Source organism: Ipomoea nil, unplaced genomic scaffold (genome assembly GCF_001879475.1).
Source record: "Ipomoea nil cultivar Tokyo-kokei standard unplaced genomic scaffold, Asagao_1.1 scaffold2647, whole genome shotgun sequence".
In the NCBI taxonomy this organism is placed as follows: Eukaryota; Viridiplantae; Streptophyta; class Magnoliopsida; order Solanales; family Convolvulaceae; genus Ipomoea; species Ipomoea nil.
In genome coordinates this window covers 1608116-1619906 of record NW_017619075.1, presented here as the reverse complement: position 1 = coordinate 1619906, position 11791 = coordinate 1608116, and the positions used below count along the sequence as shown (strand labels likewise).

The 11791-nt window shown below is 36.3% G+C and overlaps 1 protein-coding gene across 1 annotated transcript; it reads left to right on the top strand.

Moving 5' to 3' along the window:
• Window positions 1-3847: 3847 nt before the first annotated feature.
• LOC109154345 (ABC transporter G family member 15-like) lies at window positions 3848-10431 on the top strand. The gene is made up of 9 exons (XM_019302159.1): window positions 3848-4280; window positions 5563-5642; window positions 5936-6400; window positions 6691-6813; window positions 6985-7116; window positions 7189-7473; window positions 7924-8196; window positions 8304-8411; window positions 9875-10431. Exons 1-9 carry the CDS (start codon window positions 3998-4000, stop codon window positions 10232-10234), a joined length of 2109 nt encoding a protein of 702 aa, XP_019157704.1. The 5' UTR covers window positions 3848-3997; the 3' UTR covers window positions 10235-10431.
• Window positions 10432-11791: the final 1360 nt, after the last annotated feature.

The following is an 11791-nucleotide window of genomic DNA, read 5'->3' as shown; positions in this document are numbered from 1 at the left end:
AATCAGCTTCTTCGGCCACGGGCTGTTGGGTTGGGGCTTTCCTCCTATGTGGTAAATAGCTCAATTTGGACCAAGCCAATTTTATATTCACTATAATATTTGATGGCTTCTTGAGGAAGTGTTTCTGACAATTATTTAATTGTCAATGGGGTAGAAGTTGAAGGGGTGGAAGTTTGGAGAAAAGGAGTTTGGGGTTGAAGTTGATGGGATGCGATTTTGAAGATAATTTCCCTTCAAAATGCACTCTCCCCCTTTCTCCCTCTTATGTCGGCAAACCCATCTATAAAAGGGGATGCTTTGCTCATTTCTTCAACAGAGCAATAGAGAGAAAGATTTCTTCACCCACATTATTCTACACACTTGTTTGGCAGTAAGAAAGAAAGAAAGAAAATAAACTTTGTCTTTCTTCTTTCTTCATTTCGGCAAGGCATCAAGAAAAAGAAGAAAAATTCCATTTTCTTTCTTTCTTCTTCGCGGCAGTTCGTGCAGCAACGGCGGAAGGGTTGCCGATTTCTTGGGTATTATCTTCATCAAATATTATGAGGTCAGCTTGTATTTATTCCAGGCATCTTTTGGGTAATCTCGTAATATTTGTATTCTGTTCACCTTGCTCGTGGTGGTTGAATATTTTGGGTACGAGATATTATTCCTTTTAGCCTGTGAATTAGAATATATATATTTGGCCTAGTGTTGGTGTATTTGATGATTTGTGGATGTATGGCTCATGTGGTAGCCTGAACTTGTGTACCCAAGATTTGTTATAGTGGAATTGTTGGTGGTGGTAGTCCCGTGGTTTTTCTCCGTGGTTTTGGGGTTTCCACGTAAATCTTGTGTCCCTTGTATCTGTTATTTTATTTTTGGCTATTTCGTACCATCTCGTATTTGCGCTCTTGTCGGTTCTGTGATTTTGATTTGTCACAGATAGTGGGATTTTCCCAACACGGGCAAACCAAAATCCGGCGAACCGAAGGGCCAAAAAAAATGGCGATGAAACAGTGGAGTACATAAATCCAATTGCAAAAAAAATTTGTATTTTTTTTTTAATTCTTAATGCGGAAAATTTACACATAAATATTTTCAGCAGTCCAAACAAATATGATTGCAAAAAAATACACATGAATTCTGAATTATATAACAAAGTATATATCATGTGTAAAAAATTATAGATTATGCAATCAAAATAAACTAGGCAGAGATTGAATTGGCTTAGATACCAAATGTAAGCACATAATCCACGTTACACATTTAATACGTGGCAATAAAGCATAAACCCACTAACCTCCAACCATAACGTGCGTTCTTGGTTGCCTCCATTGTCTATTGGACAGGAGTTCATCGGGCTGCTGTGAAATTACCGTAAACCAGATAGCATTTCTCTCACTTCTCTCAGTACTCTAGATGATGTATGAGTGTCAACTAAGCAGTAAGAGGACTTAAGAGTCTAAATACCTACATCCCATCAATGTAGGTAACCAATTACCTAAACTAAGTTCTAATACTTATTCAGTCTAATAGTTTGCACCTCATAAAATCACTTAATATTATTATTATTATAATAAACTTAATAATAATAATAATAATAATAATAATAATAATAATAATAATAATAATAATATATGAAAAATGTTACAAAGTAATCTCCTACTTGTCATTTTTGATTCTCACATATATTCCTCATCAATTAAAATAGACAAGTATTTTAGTAAGAGTTTTGTAGTAAAAGTAGCACATATATGAAGATTCAGGCGATGGAATTTGAAAAAATTTTACAAAATGACCAATATGTCATTTAATTATTTGGAATTTTAAATAAATTGTTAATGTTAACAAAATTTATAAAGCTAAAAATAAAACAAATCAAAATGGATCGAAAACCAAATATGAAAATAATGTAACAGTCAAGTAACCAAAAATAAAATAGATTGTTAATCAATATCCATGTAACCCTATTAGGGCAGATATGCATTCATGTCTTAGATGATCCTCCAAAAGATATTCGATCCTCTCATGTAGCAGTAATTGTATGAAAGCGATGTGAGACGCAGCGAGCTAAGCCAAGAAGACACAGTACGAGTAAACAAAAAGGAAATATAATTGATTACAAACAGTTCGAAACGTCGCATGTCGTAGGTGGTCACGTTGCCACGTACGTGTAACGTCGCATCATCTTAATGCCATCTCTATTGTATTGGAAATGTGTTGATAGCGACTCGTCTTTCCGGGCAGTATGGCTTGCTTGCGAAAAAGAAGAAATTAATCACTACTCTAAAAATGTCCATCTATTAATTAAACCTTTCCAGTTTCCAGGCTGGGATGGTTGCCAAAATCTCTGTTGTGTTTGTACTGTGGAACTGTGAAAATCTGAAATTTACTGGCTTGATTCTATTACAAATTCATTATGTAATGACATTACTAATATAATTGACACATATATAAATCCAAGGAGAAGGCAAACCAGTTGGTCGCCTTCTCCGGCGACAGGAGAAGGCGACTAACTGGTTGCTTTCTCCAACTGCCAAAGAAGGCGACTGATTGGTCTGCTTTCTCCTTTGCCAGAGAAGGCGACTGATTGGTTTGCCTTCTCCTTTGCCAGAGAAGGCGACCAACTCAGGTGAAAGAGAAGGCAGACTAACTGGTCGCCTCTTCCAACGCGATCAGCAATCGTTCGATCATCGATTGCCGGTGATTATTATCGGAAAGTGTAGGAAAGCTCGTCGAAACCCTAGGTAACCTGTAATTACAGGTTATCAACCGGTTTTTGGGCTTAAATGCTTCAAAATAACATGTTTATGGGTTTAATTGTAACTTTAGAAAGTTTAAGGGCTTAACTGACTTTTTGAATAAAGTTCAGAGGCCTATTGGACACTTTTTCCTTTATTACTTGTATTGTAATTTTTTGTAGTGCTCTATATGTACAACAGGGCGGTACTGAATGTGGTTATTATGTAATGAATTTCATGTATGAAATAATTTCAACCTAAGCATACAAGGGGATGGATAAGGCAAGTGTTGATTTGGTTTGTAGTCATTAGAGAGAGTGGAAAGATTGAACTACACTCAGGGAAGAAATTGATCAAGTGAGAGACATGTAAGGGTACGTTGCACTTTGGATTATACTTTTGCGTGGTTGCCCTTTCTCTCTTGTAGCGTATTCGGACTCCGACTGGGGTGGTGTTGGTGACGAGGGGCGATCCACCACGACCTATGTGTTTTTTGGTTTCAATATTATCTCCTGGAAGTCTACTACACAACGCTTTGTGTCTCGGTCCTCCACGAAAGCTGAATTCCGGGCACTTGCTAATTCCGCTGCTGAAGTTTTGTGGTACAGAGTTTGTTGTGTGAGCTTGGTGTTCGTCTGCGTTCTCCACCGCAATTAATTACTGATAACCTAAGTGCCTCGTATGTGTGTAATATAAAAACCCGATTTTTCACTCGCGAATGAAGCACTTGGCGCTGGACTATTTTTTTTGTGCGTGAGCAGGTTACTTCTGGTGCTTTGCGTGTTAGCTATGTTCGATCAATTGAGCAAGTTGCTGAGCTGTTGATTAAATCGCTTAACTATCGTTTGTTTGCTGCGTTTTGGTCCAAGCTTGGGCTCACTGACGGTGCCTCAATCTTGCGAAGGCGTGTTAAGACTTAGTATTAGGCTCCTTATTATTAATATTTTTCCTTTGCCTAGTCTTGTGGTTTAGGTATAACCACTTCTTATTTTATGATTCTGTAATCCGTATAAAGCCTTGCATATACGATGAATAAATACAACTCTTAACATTCTATCACATATGGCAGCATTAAAGGCGTGTTTGGTGGTAACAATTATTCCACATTATTTCCACCCCTATGGGTTAATTATCTTTATCCCTCAAACAGACTTTCAGAGCTTGCTTTAAATGGGCAAGAGATCAGAGCTTCTTTCACACTTCTCTCTTGCCTTGAAGCTTCAGAGAGAAATCGTAGAGCTTTCTCATCTGTGCTATAAAAAAGTATATATAAAAAAATGGAGATTGAAGCAGTTCTCTCTCAAGGTGGCAGTTCTGAGTTGTTGGATCTTGAAAACCCTGGGGATTTGTCAAACAATAGTAGTGTTGGAGATTATGATCAGAAGGGCGGCGGTGCATATTTGGGTTGGAAAGATGTGACGGTGGTGATTCCAAACTTTGGAGATGGACCAACAAAAAGGTTGCTTAATGGGGTTACTGGTTATGCTCTACCTGCTAGAATCTTGGCCATCATGGGCCCTTCTGGCTCTGGAAAGTCCACTCTTCTTGATTCTTTGGCAGGTCTCTCTCTCTCTTAACCTCTCACTTCATTATATACAAACTATATATGTATCTTCTCTAACCCTAGCTCAGTTTTGAATGCTTGAGTTTAGAAGATCTTGAAAAAAAGTGATACTTTTAATAAAAAATAATGTAGAGTTAGGCTGGGGTTGAAAATTTTATGAGTGAAGTGTAATATTTATACTCATAAGAGAGTTTGTCATTCCTTAAAAAGTTGTGATCATACATGATTATCTATAGTATTTTATTATTATTATTATTATTATTTTTTTTTGTAATAGTTAAGAAATTTGACAGCTTACATGGTTAGTTAGAGTGGGTGCAATAATTAAAATAGTGTACCAAATTTTACATCGTAGTTCAGAGGATTCCATAAGCCTCTGTCATGCTACTGAGCTAAAAGTCTATACGTGTCATGCACAAAATCTTTAGACTGAGATATTAAGTACAATTTTCATTATTTTCAGGTTTTAATTTGTTTGACATTGTCCATATCTAACGGAATTTAATAAGCAAATATTTAAAATCTAAGCGACTCACATTTATAATTTACAACTAACAAATCAACTACCAACATCGTGTGTGACTGAGTACAAAAAACTTTTTTTTTTTTAATTTAAAAATTTCAGTTAAATTTTAATTTATCAATAAAGTAACATATATTGAGAGAATACATAAGATTACTGGGAAATAATATCATGCATGACATAAACTTAGTTATAAATTCTTGCCCACATAAAGTGAAATTCCTCGCATGAGTTTCCATACCTCCGCGTAACAGGATTAGTGTATGTGATAAATTACGTTGACTCAATAGTCTTTGCTCATAATTTGTCACTTAAGAATTACTTGAGCGAGCTGTTTGTTCGAGACACTTAGTTATATATTCCTAGTGAGTTAAGATATTGTTTTTTTTTTAAAAAAAAAATATATATATTAGAATTTCTTTAAAAATTTTATAAACCAAATCCATCGATTTATTAATAAAATAACCAATCAGTCAAAATGGACTATTGTCAGGCATGTGAGGGTAGACGGAAATAGAAACTGAAAAAGTGAGCTACCTATGGAAGTGTATTAAATTTTTTACCATTCCCATTAGTATCTTGGATGGGTAGATAAGAAGCTATAAATTCCTTCTCTTGTTCCATCAACCACTTTAATTAATGAGATTTCACTGCAATAATGTAACAAAAATTTTGAGTAAATAATATTGTTCTTCAATTCAATTTTCATCATAAAATTAAACATCATGTTAAAAGTTGGCACATCTAATCTGCAGGTAGACTGTCTACAAATCTTGTAATGACTGGCAATGTCATCCTTAATGGAAGAAAAACAAGGCTCAACAATGGTGCAGTTGTAAGTATCATATTCAACGAACTGAATCGAAATTGAAGGATGCGTTTCATCTCAACTAAAAGGCTAAGTTAATCACATATACACTTCTTCACGTGTACGAGTCAGTTACTTTTGACTAGCTCTAAACAACACGTGGATCATAGTCTCATGACCTTTGGCATGAGGTTGGCTCTGATACCAAACTGAAGCATATGCTTCATCTCAACTAAAAGTCGTTAATAATTAGATTGGGCATTTATATTTATATATTATATATATGAGTAGATGAATGGATTTACAATTTAATTTAATAGGCTTATGTGACACAAGACGATTTATTGATGGGAACACTTACGGTAAGAGAAACAATAACATACTCGGCTCAACTACGGCTACCAAGCAACCTTAGACGATCCGAGGTACAGGAAATCATAGAAAATGTAATCATGGAAATGGGGCTCCAAGAATGCGCTGATCAGCTGATAGGAAATTGGCACCTGAGAGGCATTAGCGGCGGGGAGAAGAAGAGACTGAGTATTGCCCTAGAAACCCTTACACAACCTCGTATGCTGTTCCTCGACGAGCCCACCAGCGGCCTAGACAGCGCCGCCGCGTTTTTCGTCCTCCAGGTTCTCAAGAACGCCGCGTGCGGCGGCGGCAGAACCATCGTCTGCTCCATTCACCAGCCCAGCAGTGACGTCTTTGCCCTCTTCGATGATCTTTGCCTCTTGTCTTGTGGCCAAACTATTTATTTTGGAGAAGCCAAATCCGCCGTAGAGGTACAAAACAATTCTTTTTCTAATCCCCGGGACACCCCATCAAGTTGTTCAGACTATTGATGACTTGGTAGTCATAACGTTACAAGACTTTCCACTACTGGAAATTCTGAAATTTTCGACCACCTGAAAGTGATCTTAAATCAAGTCAAAAGCCTTGTTCCGACGACTTTTGGTATCCGGAAAAACCCTTGTTGCTATTTCCAACCACTTTTTGCTTTCAACTCGATTTAAGATCACTTTCAGGTGGTCGGAAATTCAATAATTTGTTGTTCAGTTTGTTGTGTTTTCAGTTCTTTGCAGATTCTGGATTTCCATGTCCGAGCAGAAGAAGCCCTTCTGATCATTTTCTTCGCTGCATAAATTCCGACTTCGATAATGTCACTGAAACGCTTATAGGGTCTCGAAGAATAAAAGTACGTATATGGTATGCATGCATGCATGCATATATCTATGCAAAATCTCATTGTTTCATATGCAAATAATACATGAACATGTTGGACAGAGGCTAGTGAAGGGCTAAGTTCAGCACCCTCCCTAATAGAACATTACATGACATCCTAATACCCTCGTTCTTACAATACTAGGATCCCAAATGGTCGTCGGGTTCAACTATATATTTCCATACTGCGGAGATTAGAGCAAGGGTTCATCAGAAATTCAGATATTCAAAGTATGCCAGCCGAACTAGAGCCGCAGTTGAAGAGATATCATCCATGGTAAGAGATATTATACATAATACGTATTAATTATTTGCTAAAAGTGACTATGATGTGCGTGTGATATAATAGAATGGAGTTGGAATAGAAGGATTGGGAGGAAGCCAGGCAAGTTGGTGGAAGCAGCTCGAGACATTGATAAGAAGATCATTCACAAACATGTCTCGAGATTTCGGTTATTATTGGTTGAGAATAATTGTGTATATCATCGTGTCTACATGTGTTGGCACTGTGTTTTACAACGTTGGGACCAACCATGATGCGATTCTGGCGAGGGGGGCGTGTGGTGGATTCATTGCAGGCTTCATGACTTTCATGTCCATTGGTGGCTTCCCATCCTTCATTGAAGAAATGAAGGTAATTAAAAATTAAACACTCATGAATATAATGTAACATTGAATTGCTTGTTTTATTAACAATCCTGGACCATGGTCATAGAACAAACGCTTACCATTACACCAAAAATTATATATATAGCTCGTGGTGAAAGTATAACTTTATTTTTTTATACCTGTTATATTTTTCAAGAGATAGAGTGCTGGATTTAGTTCATCATCAGCCTCTATCCAACAATCCATTAGCCACCCATTGTTGGACTTGATCCTTCATCCGCATCTGCCCAACAAAACTGGATAACAGATACCTGAAGTAGCTTAATTAAAATAATACTGCAGCATTACTATAATAAAATTAAAATAGAGCTCATACTACGGTTTACGTTGTTATATAAACCATGCTCCAGAGTAAAATTTGACTTTTACTAAGGTACAATGTATGACTTTGGTGTTGGTGTTATGATGATAACAGATATTTTATAAAGAAAGAAGGAGTGAGCATTATGGAGTTGGGTTGTTCATTCTCTCAAACTTCATATCTTCGTTCCCATTCCTGGTTGTGATGTCTTTTAGCTCAGCAGCCATAACGTACCATCTGGCAAAGTTTCACGCTGGCTTCTTCCATTTCATATACGCATCCCTGGTGCTTCTTAGCTCCATAGCTGTTGTAGAGAGCTGCATGATGGTTGTGGCTTCCTTTGTTCCTAATTTCACCATGGGACTCGTTACTGGAGCTGGAATCATTGTAATCATATCAAATAACCATACCATTCTTCTTTAATTTTCTGCTGCTAATCTTTTTAACAATCATGTGTTCATATCATATCAGCTGATTCTTTCCGATATTTGCAGGGAATTATGATGGCTTCGGCTGGTTTTTTCCGGCTACTACCTGATCTTCCAAAGGTTTTCTGGCGATACCCTGTTTCATATATCAATTACATGTCATGGGCTTTGGAGGTGAGTTTTCCAATGATTCCCCGCCAAACACCAACCAGTGTTAAATGTTATTGTTAAGACTGAAATCTGTGACCTAGCTCCGATACTAGTATTTTATACTACACTAAAAATTATAATTAGTAGTAAGGCGCTTTATTTTCTTATACCGCCACTATAAAAATCCCGCCTAGGGACGGATTACGCTGGCCGGCCGCATATCATATCACCATAATCGGTAGTCTAGGTGGCTGACCGACTAGGCCGCCTAGGCACCAACTAAGCTCCCTAGCTAGTTACCGACTAGGTCGCCTAGTCGGCCGATTAGCTATTGTTCCGTTCTTTGTTAGATGAGTTATTTTATCCAAAACGACATCGTTTGGAGGGAAATAATCTTAAATTATATTGTTCAAACTCTAAATGTTTTTAAGTTAATATTTAATAGTTTTGTATTAACTATTGAAACATTAAATAGTTTATAATTATCCCGTCTTAAAAGATTAAAAAATCTTAAACAAATTTTAAACAAATTTTTAAAAAATAAAAAATAAAATAAAAATACACTAGCGCCTAGGCGCTAATTAATCCCTGCCTAGGTGCTCCTAACAATTTTTTCAACCATGGCCGCCACACATTTTCGAGACGCTGGGTGTTGGACTTGGCCCTTTTAAACCCTTTATCGGCCTTGCCCAATAATCTTCCAGCCACGAAGTGCTAGACTTGACCTTTACCAGACTCCGTCCAACTACTACTGGAAATTATGCAATTTCCGACCACCTGAAAGTGATCTTAAATCAAGTCGAAAGCTTTGTTCCGACCACTTTTGGTATCCGGAAAAACCTTTGTTGCTATTTCCGACCACTTTTTGCTTTCAACTTGATTTAAGATCTTGATTTTTTCATCTACCTGTGACTTTACTCAGGGCCGGTTTCTATATGTTTGTGGCCCCGTTCTGATAAATAAATGAGGCCCTACCAAAATCACAATCTTTAAAATCAATACAGTAATTTTTGCTAATAATAATAATAATAATAATAATAATAATAATAATAATAATAATAATAATAATAATAATAATAATAATAATAATAATGTAGTAAAATGTTGTGCGCAAAGAAAAAAACAAAAGACATATTATGGAATAAATTACAATTATTATAACAATAATGGTGTGCGCGAATGCAAAAGGATTAAAAATAAAGGGAGACATCCAATGCTTGCGGCAAGTTTTGAACCTTCGACCTCTAAATTAAAAGACAATAAACACATGTTTCTACCATTTCTCCATAAAACCTTTTAAATATAATTGTAAACTTTTATTCTTTATTTCTAAACTAGTTAGGTAAAAATTAAATATTAAGACCTTTAAAATTTGGGACCCTGGCCATGTGCTGTAGCCCAACTTGCACATCTCAAAATCCGGCCATGGCTTTACTTATTTATCTCATTATCTGTATCTGATCACTACTCCCTGAAAATAATGGTAGGGGGCATACAAGAACGACATGTTAGGACTGGAATTCGACGCCATGAATCCCGGCGACCCGAAGCTGACCGGAGAAGTAATCATCACGACGGTTCTTGGGTTATCAGTGAAGTACTCAAAGTGGTGGGATTTAGGAGCAGTGATAGCCATTCTCATCTGTTACAGACTGGTATTCTACATGGTTCTGAAGTTGAGGGAGAGAGCATTGCCATATGTGTACTATCTTCACACCAAGACCACTCTGCACCGTATCAGCAAAAGGGCGTCTTTCAGGAAAACACCATCTTTTTCGTCGTCAAAGAGACATCGCACTCTCATCTCATTGTCTTCCCAAGAGGGTCTTAATTCTCCCATCAATTAGAAATTTGCAATCAAAATTGTTTGAATAAGACCTCTTGCATGTGCACATGTTGAGACTAATTATTAAACCTTTTTTTTTTTTTTTTTTTTTTTTTTTGTGTGTGTGTGTGTGTGTGTGTTGTTCTTAGATATTAATGAGTGTTGCTGCTAAACCAACTCATCATGAATCTTTTATTTTAAGAGTTACTATCATTTAAATCCTCCCATATATGTTGGGCCGGAGTGTGGGGCTCTTGGGGTTGGGGATGGCAATTTATATCGTGCACCACGGCGTACATAGCAATGTGCGCCCAGGCACAAAACGCGCGCGTTTCATACTGACGTCACTCTATTCGTCCGAACAGACCAAACTCCATTATGTGTATTCAGTTAAAAATTTATGTATGTGTATTGTGTTATGAGTTTATGTGTATTCAGTTAAGAGTTTATGTGTATTATGTTAACCAAACTCCATTATGTGTATTCAGGTAAAAGTTTATATGTATTGTGTTATGAGTTTATGTGTATTCAGTTAAGAGTTTATGTGTATTATGTTGACCAAACCCCATTATGTGTATTCAGTTAAAAGTTTTTGTGTATTATGTATTATATTAGATTATGTGTATTCTGTTATGAGTTTATGTGCATTCGAAACAGAAGATTTTTTTTTTTTAATAATTTAACAAAACGACGTCGTTTTGGGAGGCGCGGGGCGCATAGTGCTATGTGCGTCCTGGTGTATAACGATTGATTGGGGATTCAAGTGTTTGGAAGAATGAATCTTTTACTTTGAACAGTAGCATATCTTTTTGTGAAAACTATTCCAGTATTACTTTTTTGAATGCTACTCGCTCTATTACAATGTAGTATCTGTTCATATACTTTCTCAACCTACTGAAACACAAAGAGCTAATAACGCCTCCACAGAGACTCGAACTCACAATCTTCCAAATGGAAGTCCAACCCGGGTACCATTGGACCACATAGTCCAGTATTACTTTATTCGTCTTATTTACTAATTTAATTGATAACAAATTTGATTCAAAATTTGCAACTCGATCTCTTAGGTTTATCGGAAAGAAAATCACATTTTAGTCCCTTAATTATTTTAGATGTTGCAATGAGAATCCTCAAGTATACGGTGAACATATTTGCTCTCTTAATTATCTTTTCAGTTGTAGATGTGTTCTTTACACTTGTGGATCAAATAAATCTTTGTTTAAGAATAAGTGTGATTTAGATTTTTATGATGCAATGTAAAAAGTAGGTTAAAATTAAAAACCCATAAAATTTTCATTGTAAAATTATACAAGTCAAATGATATGTACAACAAAGGATTATTAGTATAGGTTGAAATAGTAGAACAAGATTAAAGATACTATTAAGAATAATTGTTTGTAGATTTAAATGATACTAGAAATTTGCATATTCTTTGTAGACCCCTCAAATTCTCATGTGTAAATCGTTTAGAACTTCTATTATATTCCTACCGGAAGAAGTTGCATTTGAAGGAGTTTACTCGGAAAATGTCTTGTCCGAAGGAGGTATTTCAAAAGAAGACACGCCGGAAGGAAGCAAC